The 20,616-nt window shown below is 43.9% G+C and overlaps 1 protein-coding gene across 1 annotated transcript in view; it reads right to left on the reverse strand.

The window, feature by feature from the left end:
- Window positions 1-20,616, reverse strand: part of LOC147726376 (A disintegrin and metalloproteinase with thrombospondin motifs 12-like) — a 428,493-nt gene that overhangs the window by 327,884 nt on the left and 79,993 nt on the right. The window contains exon 4 of the mRNA XM_086962924.1: window positions 1,634-1,778. Coding sequence (XP_086819050.1) covers window positions 1,634-1,778 — 145 coding nt within the window. The remainder of the gene's footprint in view (window positions 1-1,633; window positions 1,779-20,616) is intronic.

The raw sequence follows: 20,616 nt of genomic DNA on the forward strand, positions 1-20,616 counted from the left end.
TAAGAATTCTGATAGAGCAAGTGGAATTACGGGACACAAGCAATTCTGCTTTGAGTGCTATTTCTCTGTGCACAAATGTACCCTCGCATCCAAAATCGACAAGAGAATGCATTTTGCTCTAAGAAATATTGCCATGTGCAACAAAAACAAGTGCAAGAAGCTGTCACACTGACTAAATGTGCTCTTGGGACAGGATTTTCCCCCAAATTACCACCGGCATTTGGTGCATTTTTCTTAGCGCAAAATACACGCTTTCATCCATTTTAGACATGAGGATGCATTTTTGTGCTAAGAAATATTATTAAATGCAGCAGACCACAAATAGCGAGTGGTCACTCATGCTCACTGAATGTGCTCTAGATTTCCCCTAAATTACGTGAGCAAGAGTATTTATTGCTAATTCTGTGTCAAAGAGTAATGCAAAATTAGTGAAATTACTCCAATTACTCCAGAGTAATTTAAGTTCCACCCAGGCTTAATGCAGCCACTGGTGAACCAAACCAGGCCTGCCAACTTAATATTTTCACCATGTGAAGGAGGATTTGGGTATGTTTGGAGCACAGCCTGTAGGACTTTAACTCACACTTAAAACCAAACCAAAGCTCTGAGGTTGCCGCCAATGCCCTGCAGAGATTTTATGCATAGTAATTGAAATAGGCTGTGCAAAGCTCCAAACATTTAGCTGGAAACCTGCTCTCTGTGCAGGTTTCCTGTCATTTGTTGTTACACTGTGTGATATTGGCTCCTCACCAGGCGGCAATGTGAAGGATGCCATTATAGTGTGACACGCCGTGGCACCATTGAGTTTGAAGGTCTGCCAAACATACGTGATAGTGCTGATTTAGAGTTGGTTTATAACAAAATATCCTCTGGCTTGCACAGGAAAAGCTGAATCCATAGGAGAATCTGCCTTTGGATAGGAAATTATTTGTTGATTTAGATGTTTTGTATAGCACTGTATCTCTTCATATGGTGGCTTCAGGTGTTTAGAGGTGCCAGAGACAATGTACTGTTCAAATATCATGGCAGGTAAAGTACAGGGGGATACCAGGTTCGTCCCCTTGCTGACAGACTTCAGCTGCAGTTCAGAGATTCACAGTACTTTAGTCAAAATCATTCTTTGAAAGTTTCCTTTTGGGAAGTCTTGACTCAGGGGTAGTGTGACTTTGCAATCAAGCACATGTTCAGGACCTTCAAGAATATTGATTTCTGTGAGCCAGTGAGTGGCTACAATGCTTTAGTCATTTGAACAAGCATTGCTAGATAAGATTTAGCCAGGTCTGGTTGCCTAGCGGACTAATGCGTCCTATGAAAGGACCTGTTTTCGACCTCATAGCCGCATATTCATATCCTGAGCGTTCCAGCCAGCCTTTTATCCTGAGGTCAATAAAATGGGTACCACTGAGTTGGGTAACAATAAAAATGTATTATTCAGTGCCAAGATACCCTTGGGTGAACGGGTGCTTTAAAAATACACATGTTATATCATGTTATTTGGGGTGGCCAATTTTTGGTTCTTCGCAGTGCCAATTTCAACACACAACCAGGATCTTTTTCCCATAGTGCTTGTGCAAGATTTAAACAATTTTAAACAAATATGTAAAAAAATAAAACGTTAAGGAAAAATACTTACATCAACTTCCTCGCAAAAAGTGGCATTGGGGCCATACTGTAGTTGGCACTGGTGATGTACATCATACAGCACACCAGGAGCGATTATTGGTGGCTTCATCTCGATTTTTGCTGGTTTGTCATCAAGGCAAAACCCTAGTCCTCGGCTAAGGGACAATAAGAACAGCACTTTGTTAAAAAATACATTGAATATATAAATATATTTAATCGAATGTATCATCAATTGTAACACAACCCTCATTCATAATTTCCTTAATTATGAAATGTAAAATATTATTGAAAGTAATATAGAAACATTAACCTTCATAATACTGTGCAATTATATTTGACCTAGAGTGGGTTTGTTGCATAATGCTTTTTTTGCTAGCTTTCATGCACTAAATAACCTCAGTAATATCATGCATGGGAAGCACATTATAGGGTGGGCCTTCTGCTACACATAGGCCATCATTCAGTGGTGGGTGGTGATTTTTTAAAGTGGTGGAGAGTAATACTTGCCACAGGCTCACCTATCTTTTTCAGAAATGTTAAATATAAGATTTACCTCAAGTGGGCCAACGTGAAACTCCAATTTGAACCTCCTGCCACAATATATCATGGTTGTTCTCTCTGAGACCAAGAATCACTTGCAGTATTGCCAACACAATCATTTTGTCATACGTGTTAGGTGTTCTCAAAAGGCAATAATTACATCCAGTATCTCAGGGCCTTCAATTTTGCCATGGGTCCTCTTCCCTCTGGCAAGATGTCAGACACAACATGCTCCCTTGAGTATGCAATGGTAAATGGCTCATGTGCATTGAAACACTAACAAATACACTCTTACTCACTCACAAATCATTCACTCGATTCGATTAGATTCAAAATCTTTATTCGGATTTCAGCAAATCCATAAAAGCAATACATTTAAAATACATAAGAATTGTAAGAATTAAAATTCATTTGAAGAACTCTATACTACAAAAAGTGCATACAGACACAGGTATAAACATTCCATATAAAACCAGTTATTAAAGTGCGAAATGCTTTGACAACTGTGGAACACATAAGTAATTCAAGGGCATTCCATCGTTTTACGTGTATAAGAGATAACTCTCAAAAAAGAACTTACACGAAAAATCAATTCATCGTTCTCTAATTTTAGGAGCATGGAGTAGGATTGATTCAGGGAAAGTGGTCTATGTTTTTTTAAAATATGGGGCTAAAAACCATTTAATGTATTTCATATAAAATTTGCAATTAAAAAAGAAATGTAGATCATTTTGCCTGCTAACTCCATCGCATGGGCAAGGCATGTTTCCAGAGTTCATCATACTATGGCCCAGGGGAAAACAAAGTGAGAATTTTATGGTCCCTGCTCTCATGCGAAATAATAACGATCTCTCCCAATTGGTCATTGGCAGTGTCAAATATAAAGGGATTTGTTGCAACAATAGATCATTATTTACATTATTCACATAGAACTCAACAGTTTGTTTTCGCAATTCTTCTTCCAACCTCTTTTTCCTGAAAAGGGCATATAGTCCAGATTGTACTTCCTTTTTATCAGTGTTCTTAATCTGGGAAGGATCGTCAAAAAGATGGCCTTTGCCTACACTGGTCAGGCTTTCCTGCGTCGCTCGAAGCCATGGAATGCTCATCCCTTTGTCACAGTCCAAGCACTCCTTCAGAATGTCCTGTGTTAGGGTAGCACAGTCATTGACCCAAATGGCCAGCCAGAACAAGGCAGGCCTTGCTGCGATGAAGTCAGTTATGTAGGGCAAATTTAGTTCAGCATGGCAGATGTACCCAGATGAGGAAATTGGGGCTCCCTGTAGTTTCCTGCACAACCGATTTTCTTCTGTTTGCAGACTGGGAGTTTTTACTACCCCCCAGATCTCGGCGCCATAGTTTGCTACCGGGGCACACTGCAATCTGTATATCTTTAAAATCGCTTTAGTTGCTCCAGTCCTCTTTGGCTGTGGGAGGGAAAGAATTAAATTTATGGCTTTTGAGAACTTGCCTGTGGCGTGGGCAAGATGCCCACTCCACAGGCCGTTCACAGCAAAAACCATACCTAAGTAGGGGAATGTTTTTGTTGAATGCAACTTGTCCTGTCCTACAGTAATAAAATTAAGTTGTCTGGACCCCGGCCCACAGGACATAATAAAGGATTTTTTAAAATTTACTTTAAGATCAAGGTTCCCCATATAGTGTGCAAAGTTCTTAACCAAAGCACGTAAGGCGTTTGGTGTTAATCCCATGAGCACCGCATCGTCGGCGTACAGAAGTGCGGGTAACAGTCCCCCTTTAATTTTGGGGACATCAATGGTCGCCCTCTTCAGAGAGTCACTCAATCCATTTATGTAAATATTAAACAACAGGGGTGCTAAAACGCACCCCTGCCTCACACCTCTTTCAACCTTAATTGCCCCAGAAATTGCGCCCTCCATGCCAATCCGTACCTGCGCTTTTGTGTCTGTGTGTAAATAGGCCAGAAAGTGCACTAAGGGCTCATCAAGACCATAGGACAGAAGGGTCGACCACAGTTTAGACCTATTTACCAAGTCAAATGCGGACGATAAGTCCATAAATGCTAAGTAAATAGGCGATGCCCTAGCTATATTATATTTGCTAATTATAAGATTTAAATTCAGGCATTGATTAGTAGTTCCGACCTTACTTCTAAAGCCCATTTGGCATCGATCCAGCACCCCCGTTTCCTCAGCCCAGTCATTCACTCTATTATACTGTACCCGGCCCAGGATTTTCAGGGTGTTATCCAAGAGCGAAATGGGCCTGTAATTTGCGGGGTCAGATCTTTCGCCCTTTTTGTAAATTGGGACTATTATACTTGTTGACCAGGTGTCAGGAATTGGCACCAGCGGGAGACTATTAAAGACATTTACAAGGATTGGTCCCCAAAATTCCGGCTTGTGTTTAATTATATCTATTGGGAAGCCATCAGGCCCAGGCGCCTTGTTGCCAAGGCTCTGGGTAATAGCCACGGTGACCTCCCCCTGAGTTATGTCTAGTGGTTGCAAATTACCGGGACTATGGTCTTCTATAGCAGTGCCCGGGTTGGCATATACTGTGGAGAAGTGTTGTTCCCATTGCTGACTTGAGATGGTGCAACTTATTGGGGATAACTGCTTACCCATATCCCGCATTTTTCTTACTTCAGGCCAGAAGGTAGCACCATTCCCCACAGCGGCGGAGATAGTTAATTCCTCCCAGTGCTCTTCCACTATAACAGCCTTCCTTGCCCCTATAGCTATTTTGTAATTTTGTCTGGCAGCCCGTACTTCTGTTTGACATCTGGGTTTAGAGTTTAAAGCCCTGCGAAGAGCCTTATTTGCTGCTGAACAACGACTATCGAACCACCTGGGTTCGTAATTAGTCCTTTTATTGGGAACACTTAAAAGGGTCTTTATAATATTGCAGAGATTAACAAAATCTTTAACTATCCTCTGATGATTCCCATCAATAAGTGAACAGGAATCAACTAGGGGTCGATGGTTGCTTGTAATTGCATTCATGATACAACCACTATCCACCCCCCTCCATTTCAGCCTTAAATTATTGGTTGAGGGCGTGATATCCCTAGCTCCAGGGGTACAAGCAGGGGCATCGGAGGATCCTAATCTGATGTTCACCTCCAGTGCATTATGATCGCCAAAGGCGTTTTCTAGAACTCTAGCCATAGTGACTCTATCTATTAATTCTGCTGACATAAAAATATAGTCCACTGTGCTAGAGAAATCTCTGCCTCTGAAGGTTGGGATGTATGTGGATGCATTGGTCTTACTTACATCCATTATATCCATTAAGATGTGTTCATTAATAAAACTTTCTAGATCCCTGCCCCCGTTTAGTGGCCCTATCCATTTGTGTCGTGTCCTCTTTAGTTTTGGGAAACTTTGCATTAAAATCCCCGGCTAAAATAATCCTATTGCTCGCACAGTTGTTACATAATTCAGCTATTTTTGATAGAATTCTAAATAATTCTATGTAATTCTTATTTGGGATAGAATGGAAATCATTATTATAAAAATTAATCAAGTAGAAAGGGAGCCTACGTGTAAACTCAATTATTTGAATATTTGGACTTTTAGTGGGTATTAATTTAATGGACCCCCCTAAAGTTATCCTGAACCCGATCAGTAGACCTCCAATCGGACGTCCAAAAACAGGTTTTTGAGCATTGATACTGTAACAGTGGAAGCCCTCTATATCTACAGCAGAAGTAGCCCATGTCTCTTGCAGCAGTATTATGTCTTTTTCGGATAGGATGTTTAACCATTCCAGATCCGACACCCGCTGTTGGAGTCCTGCGAAATTCCAACTAAGGATCCTAAGCTCGTTGTTAGGTTGCTTTTTTAGGTGTTGTTTCCCATGGGTTGTGTATATATCAAGAACTTTTTGGGGGCTACTTGGATCTTGGGGCTCGAATACCACGGCCTCCTTGATGGTGCCACCTACTAGCTCTTCCCTTATCGGTGCCATCCTTTCGCTAGTTGGACCTGAGGCTGTACTAGGGACCTCCTCGGCACAGGCCTCTTTAGTCTTCATCACCTTACTCTCACTGCCCCAATTATCTCCCTCCAGTTTGGTATTTTGCTGCCCAGTCGGTGGTAGAAGTCAATCAACCATCTCTAGGCTGCTAAATCTGTTAAAGGTTGGGATTCCCCAATGGACATCCCTACTTATTATGCTTCTTTGGGGATTTCTATAGTTGTCTCTCCCCCACTCTCCCCAATTGTTCCCCGGGTCCCTCTGCCCCACCCGGCACCAGCCTCCATCGGAGCCATGGTCATGGTCATCTAGCCTAGCATGACTACTAGATGGATAGAAAAAGGAGAGGTGCCTTGTCTCAATGCCTTCACTATACCCCTCACTTCTCCAGGAACAGATATAATCTACTGTGCGTGGGTCTTCGAAATTAATGATCACGCAGTCACCCTGTGTTTTCTTTCTCTCATGGCCCACCCACGGTACTCTCCTGACTGTTAAGATTTTACTTTTGCAGTATGGGGGTAGGGGCCTGTTGTTATTTAACCAGTGGTTGACCTTGTTTAGTAGGGACCAGGTGGGTTCATCAGTATTATCTAATGTCTCTGGAACCCCCGTCATCACAACTACGAAGGGGCTTGAGCCTGGGGGCAAAGTGGCGGCAAATCTCTCTTTGTTTCCTTTACTCCCATCCTTATTACTGTTGAAACTCCCGCCCTGCAGTTTTGGTGGGTTCCCTTGCGAATTTGTATTTACAGTGGGAGGGGTTGGTCTATTTACTACCTCCTTAGGAGCCAAAGATGGCTTGGGTTTGATGTTTGAGACTACCCCGGCTTTTTTTACGGGTTGGCCCAGTGATTGGGGGGTACGAGATTTTGCAGACTCTATTGTGGGCGTTGCTTTTGTAGGGGGGCTTCTGACTCAGGCACTTAATTCAGTTAATTGTTTTTCTATGTTCCCTAGTCTTGCAGCTATAGTTGCCAAATGGGCGCTTATAAGTTCCCCAACTTTTGTTATCAATTGGCTATTTGAGGAACAGTCTTTACATAATATCCCCAAGGTGGGCAAGTCCCCTGTGTGTTCCAACCCTGTGTTTACTTTCTTATTGCCCTTCTTTGAGATGTTAGGTGGACCTTTCCCCTGCTTTCTCTGTGGTAGAGGGTTCCCCTTGGGTACAGATGTGCTTGAGCCTCTAGGCTGTTTCTGTATGGCTCCCTCCCTTAAACCTCTCAGCGCTCTTGGGCTTGGGGTTGGCTCCTCCAGTGTGTGAGTAATGACTGGATCTGTTGCAGGGATAGAATTCGCAGCCACCCAGTCCGAGTCTGCGATCAGGATCGGATCAGTAGCAGAGACATGTGTAGTATCCGTCGTAGTGGTAGGGGGTAACTCAGACTCCAGAATAGGGATCGAGACCTGAACCTGAACCGGGCTCACAGCTGGGATTGAATTGGTAACGAGATCCAGTTGTATGTTAAAATTATCACTTAAATCTAGGTTTGGGGATCTTTCCAGACTTAGCTGCGAATCGGAAAGTGACTGTGTTGCTGACAAGTCAACTATGTTAGGCATGCTATGGATTTCCACTCTAACCCCAGGCATAGCACCAGTGTCATTATCCCGGTTTGGAGTGTTAGCTGAGGCAATAAGGCCCAATGATGAGCGTTTTGCATGTGCCAGATCTAAAGAAACTCTACGTTCCAAGAGTGAAATTCCATGATCTATGGCCTCATTGGCCCTTGTAATAAAGTTATCAATTGGGCCAGTAACCTTACCTCCTCCTGCCGCAGTCTTACTCCGACTGCCCCTTGTTGACATGATGGTTATTATCAAGAGTGGTCACCCACTGGACAATAGATTTTACAAGGCAGGTACTTCTCTTAAGGTTTCCTGTTGTAGATACCAGGGATGTAAAATAGTCAAAATGGTCAAAATGTAAGGGGGGTGGCCCGTCCCGTCCTCCTTCGTCCCCGGATGGCCACAGACGGCCCGCCCTTTGCCCGGGCTTAACCCGGCGCCCGCGCGCGTCCCGGGACGCGGGGAAGCTCCGTTGAATTTAGCGCCTCCGGGCGCGGAAGTGGCTCTGTGTGGGCGGGGCCCAGCAGGGAATTGTGGGCAATGTAGTTTTGCCTGTTCCTCCCGCTCTGCGGCCGCTTGATGGTCTGGCTGCGGCGGCGGGGAGGAATAGGAACTTAGCAGCAGGCACCCCACCGTGGCTCCAGGGATCCTCAGCGGCAAATTCAGAGGTACCGCAAATACACTACAGGCTTTTTCCGAATGTTTCACTCAAACTAACTCCGTCTCTTTCACTCACAACTAGACTCACTCTTTCTCCCTAGAACTCTCTCACTGACTCATTCTCATGGTTACCCATATAAAAATATAGTCACACTCACTCTTTCACCCTTACAAATACACATAAGCACACTCACTCTTTCACACTCATTAACTCTCGCACACAACTTCCGAGGAAGCTCTGCCTTGAACTCCTGGAGTACAGGCACTCTGTTTTAATAAATAGGATTCAGTAGACCCTTCAGGCCTCTAGGCCCTGGTGCAATTGTAACTGCATCTGCTGTGCATTCATATATATGCCCCTAATTCACTCCCACTCCCTCACAATCTCCACTTCACTCACTCCTTCTAACTCACACATACACACTTTCACTTATTTATACTGACTCACACAGTAGATCACTCTCACTGATTCTTGCTTTATTTCACTCTCATTGACATTCTCAAACACACTAACATACACTTATCCTCCCTCAATCACATATCCAACAAGGAGTCAGACAGAGCAGCAAGGTCATCATTTAGAAGAAGACCCACCTTAAACCCACTCCCAGATTTGTCATAGGACTGAAAGCAGAAGCTAGGACTATACTTGTGTCCTGCCCCTGTTGCTCGGTATAGCTACCCAATGGCCTCAGGGGTGCATGGATGTCCAGCACCATTATAGCGGAAATGCTCTTCTGTCTGAGGCATGCGCAGTATGCCTACTAAATAAAACGGATTATGCCTGTGTGAGGGTATTGCAGTTGAATTACGCCCCAGACATCCAAATACAGAGTGCCATATGTTTAACCTGCCTCAGCCCTCTCAGCACTCAGTTAGCAGTTGTGTGTAGAGGAAAGTGGCACTAAGTGGCATCTCACAAGAGGCAAGGTTGTGCCCTGAAGCCCCTGTTAAGGAGTGACCACTACTAAGATGACAAGTTAGTCAGGGTAGGCTGAGATATGCACCGCATGTGTTAAATAAATACCTCTTAGTCAAAATGTGTTACTTGCAAATGATGCAAAATATGCACCTTATGCCTTTTGTACTGACCTTTATACCAGATAAATTTCAACAAGTTCTGCCCAGACTGAATGTATTAGGGGAAACCCGCTAGTTTGTGAAAATTATTATAAAATGTTTTATTCCAAAAACAAGTATTTTTTACCCAGACCCAAACTCAGTCATGAACTTGTAATGGCAGCCAAAGCGTCTTCATATTTATAGTGCCAGTTCGTATTGAAGGGCGTCTAGTACAAGTGCATTTCGCACTAATTTCAAGGTTGTATGACAATACATCTAGGGCCATAACAGTGACTTGCAAAAATTCTGCATTGTTATGCAATATAGCGCGAGAGTATCAATTGAAATGTACATGCAGTCTACTTCCAGTGATAGAAAACAAGGCTTCTTAGACCACCCAAGATAAGGGTGAAACATTTTGATCGTCCTTCCACTTTTACTCTCTTAAAAGCCGCTCGTCAGAGCAGGGGAAAATCAGACAGTTCTGAGTTCCTGCACATTCACATACTGGTCCCACAACAATTCTAGGACCACTGCACAAGACGTTGTATTGTTCTAAAAAATTGTTGATTTGTGTCTTAACCGATTAAATGTTATTTTGCATGAATGAGGACAACAACAGTACAAAGTATGTGAGGCAGATATTGTGCAGAATGCAACAATCACCAAGCACCGCCCCTGTGGTGCTGATATGCCCTGGAACTGCACCCTGTACAGCCGCTTGCCAGGCGTGGGCAGAGGCTATATAATAAAAAAATGGAGAAGACCGCACGTGGTCTTTAGCTCACACCATGATAATGTGTGTGTGTGTCACATTGCGGCGGCAGCACGATGAGGGCAAGTTTAGGGCTTAGGGTGAGGCCCCAGTACACAGGCGACAAGGCTGGGCCCCAGACCCTATCTGCTATGGAGGGCCATGCTGCCTTTACGAAGGAAACTCATCTGGCGCAGTGGCGCTGGTTCCCACAGCCGCTGTCCGCTGACTCAGCGGTGCAGCTACCTCGGCCCTGCTTTGATCCGCCTGTTTCCATTTGTGAGCTGTGCAGATGTTTCTAAGGTGACATCGCCCAGCACGCTCCAAAGTGGACTGCCGATTCCAACTAGCCTGGCTGCAGAGGTAGGAGTCATCCCCCACGGGCCGACATTGCTGCTCAGTGCTGCTCTGCTCCTGCTGTGGGCAGTGGAGGCTCTTACACACGCTGCCTACTCATTGCTTCTCCCACATCATCAGAGCGTCATTCCCCTGTCCATTGCTCAGCGGGCCTCCCTCCCCCACACCTCTGCATGCCCGAGACAATCTGCCCAGAGGTCCTGCAGTCTCTGCACATGGCCACCATTGCCGCACAACTGCAAACCAACACGAATACAATACATTGAAACGCTTGCTCTTATGTAAACTAACTACAAAAGAAGATTAATAGACAATAATGGAAAAAAAATAGAAAAGAAACAAAAGAAAATGAAAGGAGAGAGGGAGTGAAATTGAGGAAGAAAACAGTCAAAATAAAACCAGGAAGTACTGCACTGGTGCTGCTCACCAGCTTATGTCCACAGGCAGCACATGCCAGACAACAACGTGATGGCAGATGATAGTCTCACTATGCAGCACCCCCACCACGGTCATCTCAAGACTAGCCTGTTCTGCAGCATGCCCTAGTCGGCGCACTGCCGCCCTTCAGAGAGCTTGTTGCTCCAGCCATGGCATCCCCGCGCTGGAGAACGTGAATAGGGAGGCTAGAGAACTACTTCATAGTGACCTGTGAGTCTGATGAAACCATATCATGATCCCTCCTTCTCCATTATGCTGGCAAAGAGATCTATAGACTTTTGAACACCTCCCTAATACAGATGGCAAGACAAGGAAGGCCACAATGTCTACGCTCCCTCTATCAGAGCCACACTGCGGATACTGAGGCCTTGGTGCACAACTTCTGGCTGAATGCCTGCCACAAGGTTGCATATGTTGAAATGCGGCAAGTTGAACCACTTAGCCACCGTCTGCAGAGGGGGCTCTAAAGGAAGAAGTACAAGGGGAACAAAAACTCAAACCAGGTCGATATGACAGCCATCCATGGACAACCCTGAATCCTTGAGTACCCTCAAGCTGCCTCCACACCATCGACACCGGGTGGAGGACTCCTCGCCGGATGAAGAAGAGGAAGTATTGCTCTTCTCGTTCATAAATGACTTTAAATGGCACAGACGGCCTCAATCCACCAGCATTGTTGATAATACAGGATCCAGGTCAAGGCCCTCATCGATTGTCGGTGCTGATATGCCCCGTAACTGCACCCTGGACATTTTCTGGCTAGGCGTGGCCAGAGGCTAGAATAGATAATAAATGAGCGAAGACCACACGTGACCTTTAGCTCACACCATGATACTATGTTTGTGTATCTCACTGCTGCTACAGTGTGACGAGGCCAGGCTTAGGACCTAGGATGAGGCTCCAGTACGCAGGACATCAACATGAATGCAGGGGGCCGAGTTTTAAGAGCTGCCTATCAAAGATGTGAGCCATATTAACCTAAAGAGATGCGCATCATAAAACATGCCGATTCAAAGGCGTGTACAGCAATTGGTGTCAGTTTCTTTTACGGGCAGTAGGACACTCAGACAGCAGTGATCTCACACCAGTCTCCCTGCAGGCCAATGTCCGGCCAGCTTCCACAGACAGGCGTAGGAGAGCACGCAGAAACGAATCAATTGGTTTGGCTGCCAAGAAAATAGGTTGAAGAACAATTCTAAGGAGAAAAATCTCTCTTCATGGCCCTGGGCAGCTGCTCTGGATCTTATATTTTTCAGACACATATCATTACCCGAGGCTTGACAACACCTTCGAGGCTCTCTAATTAAATTAGACTTGGATGTCTGCCCTTGACGCCCTTGATTTACAGCGTTGCCGCTCGAGCAACAGCACTGCATCAGAATACATTAAACAGGGTTTGCTAAAAACGTGGTCCTTTCACTGTGTTGTCTCTCATGTATATTTATAAGAGATGTATCTTTCTGCCATTGTCAGTCTTTAAAAAGCAAGAGAACGGTAACGTTCTGGCAACTGTTCAAAGGCATGCAAGAATGCAACCATATATTTAAGATGAGAGATGCAAGCAAATAAAATGCATTTAAAATGGAATGTAATAAAGCATTATAAACGTGCAGGATACATTGTTTTTGGAAAGAAGAAAAGTGGTTATTTCAGTTTAAAAAGCCCCGAAATTTCCCTTGCAAAATTAAAAGCTTATTTTATTTTGTATATTTCTTTTTATATTTTGTAGATAGCACAAACTCAACCCGAAGATATCAGGTATCAGAGCGCTTTACATGAGCAACAGTTTCGTTAAAGATGGACACATTCATTTTTGCAAGGCACAGGGAGATTAAGGGCCATATGTATCAAGGCAAAATGGGTTTGCAAACGCCGAAATTCACAGAATTCCGGCGTTTGCAAACCCTTTTTCGCTAAATGGTATGTATGAAACATTTTTGTTGCTAAATAAGGAATCGCTAAATTTGCCATTCCTTAGTTTTTGATTGCATTTAAGGAATTGCAAATTTTGCGATTCCTTAAATGCAATGTATCAAGGAAAAAAACATTCCAAAATGCCATTAAGGAATCGCAAATTACCACCAACTTCTAGTTGGTGGTAAGTTGCGAATTCTTTAAAAAAAAAAGCATTATTTTAAAAATCAAAAAGTGCCATGTGACACTCATACATGCCATCAGGGCATGTATGTGCGCCATATGCGCACACATGTCATTTTCAGGGGTGCTGCAGGGTGTTCTTAAGACACCCCTGCCCCCTTGAAAATATTCACAATTTGCAATTAGCAAATTGCGATTCGCAATTTCCCCTTCATTCCTATGGGCCTCCTGTCCCTTAGAAATGAATGGGAAATTATTCCTTAATTGCGATTAGCAATTTGCTCATCGCAATTATGGAATTTTAAGGAATCGCTAAAAAGATACGATTTTCTACATACATACCATTTTGCGATTTCTAAATAGCGATTCCTTAAAAATCGCTATTTAGGAATCGCAAAACGGAATGTTGATACATATGGCCTTAAGTGATTTGCCCAGAATCACAGGATGTTGAGCTTCGTCGCTGAGACTCAAACCGACTTCCCCAGCTTCGAGGTCGACCCTCTAGCCATAAGGCCATGTCCTCTCTACAAAAGTGAAGTGGGATTGAGGTTCTGTGACAATCATAATGATGTCTTTGACTCGCTCGAATATGGACGAGTTTGGTATCTATGAACCGCAAATGACGAGTTTAGTGGGTGTATACATTTTCGCTACACTGGCCTGAACCGTTCGTCTTATACGTGGGTTTCTTCATCTGAACCCACGGGTTCCCTTTTAGATACGGCATCCATTTTGTCTCTTGCCCTCAAGTAGCCAGCGAACGGACACTGTCCGCTTCGTGACCCTGGGATTCCCAAGCTCTTGCGGAAGACACGTGTTCCTTTGAGGGTGTCTTTATGACGAGGGGGGTGACACTGCAAAGGCAGATGGCCCCGCTCAAGGCTCATCTTGCCGTGCCGGTCTATTGTTTCAGCCGTGCATGCATAAGGCACGAATCCTTTGATCCTGCAATCGTGTTTCCGATATCGCCTCCTATACTCTTTTTCAATCTGTTGTCTTCCTTGCACCTGTTTCTGTCTCTTCCTTAAACTCGTTTACAGCCGGAATGGAATGTACTTAACGATGGGATAACGTACTTTTACAGTTGGGAACCGGCGATGCTACTGTAATTATGTTCCGGGACCCTGAATGCATGAAAGCGACCCTTTTGAAGTTTACTGTGGGAACTGAGTTGTAACCTTTTGTTCGCCCTGTTGTGCTATGACTGAAATATGTATAAAAGGAGCGACCCACTGTTGCAATTCGAAGCAGTCTCCTAGAACCTACATATGTTGTACTTCTTGTGACTTCTGTATTCCCTGCAGTAAATAAACGCTGATCTTTGACGCCGAAGGAAGTGTCCCGTGTCTCTGTAATTTGTACGCCGGAACAGGTAACCCACGAAGGTTTCAGGTGTTGTTCCCTGGCACCGGGCCTTAGAATAGCCCAGTCCTTCAGGATGGCATATGTGTTTTTGGGTATATGTGTGAGGGTTTTGTGTGTGTGTGAGGAATGATGTTGTGTGGTGGTGGGTATTATTGATGAAGATTAATGGGTTTGGCTAGATATTTCCTTAACGAAATACCAACATGATCCAGTTGAGTTAGAGAATGGCTGCACGTCCTCCTGGACTTATCTTTATTCTGAGGGGTTTCTTCAGTGACTAGAATGTGATTTTGTGTTTATTTGTATCAGAATACTATATTTCTCATGCTTGCTTTCTGTTCACCCCATTTCCTTCATAACCTTAAAATTAAGACAGCAAGGCAGTGCAAGAGGCATCAAATTGACATTGAAATTGACTACTTGATTGTTTATGATATCATTTCACTGTACTTTTAACACTATAGATGTTTCTGTGTATATTCTGCTATTCACCTATGTAAAGCGCTCTGATATCTGCGAAGATCTTGTTCGCGCTATATAAAACTTTCAAAATAAAAGGCAAGCAAATGAAATCCACTGATACCCTTCACTGCCAAAGTCGCTATGAATGTCCATCAGTTGCCTTTTTAGGTCTAGCCTAGCGCTGCAGCGCATGCGCTGCTCGCCTTGCGAGGCATGCTCTATTAGAGGTATGTTTTAGAAGTGGTGTGGAAGCCCCACCCATATTTTTCATTGGCTGGCGCCATTGTTCATGGTAAATGCTGGCTTTTGATTGATTATGAGGCTTCTTAGTCCCTCCTTTGTACCGTCCTGTCTCCTTTTGGGACGCCAATCAGGACTGGATCTTTTACTTGCAGCTTTACACTGTCTCCTTCATTTAGTCAGTATGAACTATATTTTTTTCACAATGGTGACAGCTTGTCTGGTATTTGTATTTCGGATTTTAGCGTGCGGCTGTAGAGCCTGAGAACCAGGTCAGCAGAGCTGCTGTAGAGCCAGAGAACGAGGTCAGAATAGATGTTCTAGAGCCAGAAAACTAGGTCAGCAGAGCAGTTCTAGTGTCAGAGAACCAGGTCAGCATAGCTGTTCTAGAGCCAGAGAACAAGGTCAGCAGAGCTGCTACAGAGACAGAGAATCAGGCCAGCAGAGCCGCTCAAGAACCAGAGAATCAGGTCAGCAAGCTGCTGTGGAGCCTGAGAACCAGGTCAGCAGAGCCGTTGTAGAGCCAAAGAACCAGGTCAGCAGAGCTGTTGTAGAGCCAGAGAACCAGGCCAACAGAGCTGCTCTAGAGCCAGAGAACCAGGTCAGAAAAGCCACCCTAGAGCCTGCGAAGCGGGACAGCAGAGCTGTTGTAAAGCCTGAGAACTAGGTCAGCAGAGTTGCTCTAGAGCCACATAACCAGGGCAACATAACTGCTGTAGAGCCAGAGAACCAGGTCAGCAGAGCTGCTGTAGAGACAGAGAACAAGGTCAGCAGAGCTGATATAGAGTCAGAGAACCAGATCAGCAAAGCTGCACTAGAGCCAGAGAACCAGGTCAGCAGTCCTGCTGTAGAGCCAGAGAACCAGGTCAGCAGAGCCATTGTAGAGCCTGAGAACCAGATCAGCAGAGCAGTTGTAGAGCCTGAGACCCAGGCCAGCAGAGCTGCTGTAGAGCCAGAGACCCAGGTCAGCAGAACCACTCTAGAGCAATAGAACTAGGTCAGCAGAGCCGCTGTAGAGGCAGAGAACCAGGTCAGCAGAGCTGCTCTAGAGCTAGCGAACCGAGTCAGCAGAGCTGCTATAGAGACAGAGTACCAGGTCTGCAGAGCTGCTCTAGAGCCAGAGAACCAGGTCAGCAGAGCTGCTCTAGAGCCAGAGAACCAGGCCAGCAGAGCCACTCTAGAGCCAGAGAACCATGTCAGCAGAGCTGCTGTAGAGACAGAGAACCAGGCCAGCAGAGCTGCTGTAGAGCCAGAAAACCAGGTTAGCAGAGCCGCTCTAGAGCCTGAGAACCAAGTCAGCAGAGCTGCTGTAGAGACAGAGAACCAGGTCAGCACTCAGCAGAGCTACAGCAGAGCCTGAGAACTAGGCCAGCAGAGCTGCTGTAGAGTCAGAGAAACAGGCCAGCAGAGCTGTTGTAGAGCCTGAGACCCAGGTCAGTACAGGTGCTGCAGGGACTGGAGGAGTACAAACGTAATCAGACACAAAAGAGGTGCAGTGATGAAGTGTAATATGGCACATTCTGTCGCAATATTTCGCTATTTTGTCATTTTACAACATAGTAGTACTGTCTGGGCAAATATTTCTCCTTATTAGCAGCACTCTAACACCTCAAAACAGCCGTCAGCACTGAAATGGTGACAGTTAATCTTTGCAACGCGTCCGTCCTCCTAGGGGACCACAGCTGATGATTTTTAAAGCCTCTTTTGATCTATCTAAACTAGAATCAATGTTTGCAGCTGATACAGAAGATCTGAATCATGCGGCAAGTGTGGAAAATATGTAAATACTCTCAGAATGCGGCAGCCACAATATTGCGTTATTCAGTGGTCATGCCAATGAGCAAAAAATTGTAGTGATATGGCCTTGATTTACTGACTGTGTTGTAAATCCAAGGAACTGTTCCCAGAAGAATATTTGGGGAAAAATAACCTTGAAGTACTGATTCTGTGGTACTGATAAAGTAAGGGTAAAAGTGGAGGCCATGCAAGGTCACTGAAGTCAGAAAGGAATGGGCAGTTCTGGACAGCATAGTCATTCTCCAGATAGGAATTCGCATGCAGCCAAGTAGCTGGGATGAAACAAGCATTTGCAATGCAAAAGGTCTCTCATTTATGCCAGTTGAAATTTTGGCATTGTAAATGTCACTTTTTTTATTTATGCTTTAAAAACCAAAATATAAATAAAAGGCATTGTCATTTACAATGCCAATAGCTGAAACTTGCGTAAATGCGGGACCAATTGAATTTCAAATGCTTGTTGGTCTTTGGTACTAAGTAAATTTCGGTATTTGTTTCCTTTCAATGCTACAATTTCTTTTTTCTTTTTCTTTTCTTTATTCAGCATTTTCGTACAAACAAACAATAGGGGGATAACCCAACTCCTGTTGAAAGAAAAGGGGTGGGAAACATCAATAATCAACAATAACAGTTACAAAATATATGTCTGAGTACAGCATGATTCAAGGCAAAGGACGCTGGAAAGTTAGCATGTTAAAACCATCTAACAAGCCAAACACTCCGGTCAAGACCATACGGTACATAGCCCATTAGTTACGATGTCACAGGCATCTTAGTCATTGGGGGCAGGTGACACTTTTAACTTCCATTTTGTGGTGATAATGCTTAGCCCTGTCAGTATCTTACTCTATCTAGCCTGGCTTTCCAGGTAGGTAGTATATAAACTCCCAAAAACTTTGGGGCGACTTTGAGGGAGCAGCTCACTGTTTGCTTCTGTTTGTATGTTGCAAATCAACATGTCTCTAGGCCATTGGGTTACAGAGGGAGGAGGGCCCCGGGCCCAGCGCAGCGCTACCACTCTTTTGGCTATCAATAAGGCCATGTCGAAGAGTCGTCTAATACTTTTCTTTAGGCGTTTTGAATACCCCAATAATGCCAGTAGTGGGTCCGGGCCTATGTGATCGTCAGTGATGTCGCTCAGTGTTGAAAAATGTGTGTCTAGAAAGCATCAACTGGTGGTCATTATTAAGCCAAATGCAAGAATCCCGCCCCTCGCTCCCCACATCTTTCACAGCTGTCTGACTCTCGCAGCTCAAATCTGTGGTGTGTGGTATATTCGGTTCTGAAATTTGGATTGTATGACCAGGTGTCTGCCGTTAAGGGAAATACGTTTGGTGGCTTCACTTCTATGCTACAATTTCTATTGGTACATTTCTTAAAATGCTACTAGGCAACGGCATTCTTTTGACTGCTGTGTTTGCATCTTTTTCACTTTCAACATTCTTGCATTCACAATGGCCAATTTCAATATACCACTTTAAATATGAGTTCTTTTTTGCTTAAAGTTGACTCTTATGTGCTTCTTACAAGTGGCCAGGTGGTGAATGCCATATATGTTTGTATTTTTTTTTTAATGTTATTAAGCTTTTCAACCCAAAAACTATTCAGCATACATAAGTGATCCACCCAAAAGTTCATCAGACACAGTTTAAACATATCACTGTCAATCAACTGCATTACATGTTGTGCTGACAAGTGACAGTAGGTAGCTATATGGCAAATGGGAGAGAATTACAGTTTCTGAATGCAATAATAGGCAAATATTGCCATCATTAATACTGCACATGGAGGTAGCATGTACACAGCCAAGGTGAAGGCTGTGAACCCAACAAGTAGACTCAAAGCAGTTGCTAAATATACTTGGGGCGGAAAGCCTGTGGGGGCGTAGTAGAGTAAATCTCAAAATGTGTGAACAAGTGGTCAGTTCCCATAGCCAATGAGCGAATCTGGAGGGTAGAGTTTCCTCTGGTTGATAGCGGAGTTGCGTTTCTCCATCAGTAGGGGAAGTGCCATAGATTGTACATTGGAATAGGGGATATCTTTGACATTAACCAGCAGGGCTATCATTTGGATTAGAATTAACTCACAAGAAACCTTCTTGTGGATTTCTTGGTGAACTAATATGCTTGGATGGGGGGCCTCCCACGCCATGTGCAAAATATCTATGCCTGGGGTCTTGCACCTCCACCAGCTAGATTCTTAGGCCAAGTAAAACCTGACCATGGACTTTGGCACGTAATGCGTCCTATGTAGGAACTTAAGACAAAATCTCCCATTTGACAAGACTTACTTGATCTTCTCACAGCAGCAGATCTAGGCTTTGTCTGGGATAACAAAGATCTAATTCAATGTCCAATGTCTTTCGTCTACAGGTACAGGGGTGCAATTAAAGTGTGACAAAGAAGAAGCATTCCAACTAATTGGTATTTCTACTGTCTGCCATACTCATGGTTGGTCTGTCTCGTTTCAAAATGGGCAACACACAAGGTTTCTAGTTATGGAGAATCATTGATTGGAAACCCTTGATCTGAAAGTCTATTCACCATTGAACGACCAGGTCACATCAGCAGTCATCCTACCCTATTTATGATGGGGCTACCATCTGTGATTGTTCCTTCACAGGACCTCTCTGCTGGACATGGTTGTAATGCTCCCTGTGCATCAGAGATATATCTTGGGGTTTGGGGCTGCAAAGAAAAAGAGCATGCCCCACCGGTCATTTCCACACGGAGGCCTGCCTGACCTTCAACAGTGATGAAAGTGCATTTGCTTCACTTTTGGATGCACTTTCTTTACCGCTCTGCCAAGAATTGTCTTACATTATTCCATTCGATAACTTTCTTTGGTGCTCTGCACCAATTTTGGGATCCATAGATATAGTATGACACCATGGAGCCTCTGCTGACCTTGCAGGCAGGTCGGCTGCCCAACAGGTTTAAATGAGCCCATAATCTATTGCTAATTCCACAGTTTTACTATTCTTCGAAAACCCTTGTTTTGTACTTTCCACAGGACACCAATGAACTAAAGGACTTGATACAGAAAGAGAACTAGAGGTGATTTCCTCTCTCTATTTGGGAACATCACAATGTACAAAAGAGTGACTGTGAGTACCTGAATTGTTTCTTCACCTAAAAGCACCATACAGACCCTAGAAGTAGACATTGGTAATGATCAGCATTTGTCTTGCAGAGCTTACCAGAGTCTTTCTTATGAATCTATCTGCCAATTTGAGACTTTAAGCAATAAACTGCAACTAGGTGATGTGGGACTCTATCACAAAAAGATCAATACTTTGGTTTGCAGGAATAACAGAATCTGTGAATATATTGAGAGCACAATTTTTTATCATGGTCTATGTGTGTAAAAGAATATCTTTATTATTAGGAAGGGTTCAAAGGCTGGTCAGGATAATTCAGAATATTTTTTGGCAAGTCAATTTCTGTAACAATCAATATATGAAATAAATGATTCAATGGTAATGCGCTTCAAGTGAACCTAAAGTGCGTATAGGTATCTGCAAATGCAATACTTTCAGTTACAACATACACAGTTTTCTGTTTACTTGATGTTGACTCTTCATAGCCATGTCTGCTGGCTTTTAAATGAACTGGAAACCATATTCATGCTAAATATTCTTTTACATCTGATTTATTTTGTTATTAGTCTACATCGCAATGATT

This window comes from Lissotriton vulgaris, chromosome 3_1 (genome assembly GCF_964263255.1).
Source record: "Lissotriton vulgaris chromosome 3_1, aLisVul1.2, whole genome shotgun sequence".
NCBI lineage: Eukaryota > Metazoa > Chordata > Amphibia > Caudata > Salamandridae > Lissotriton > Lissotriton vulgaris.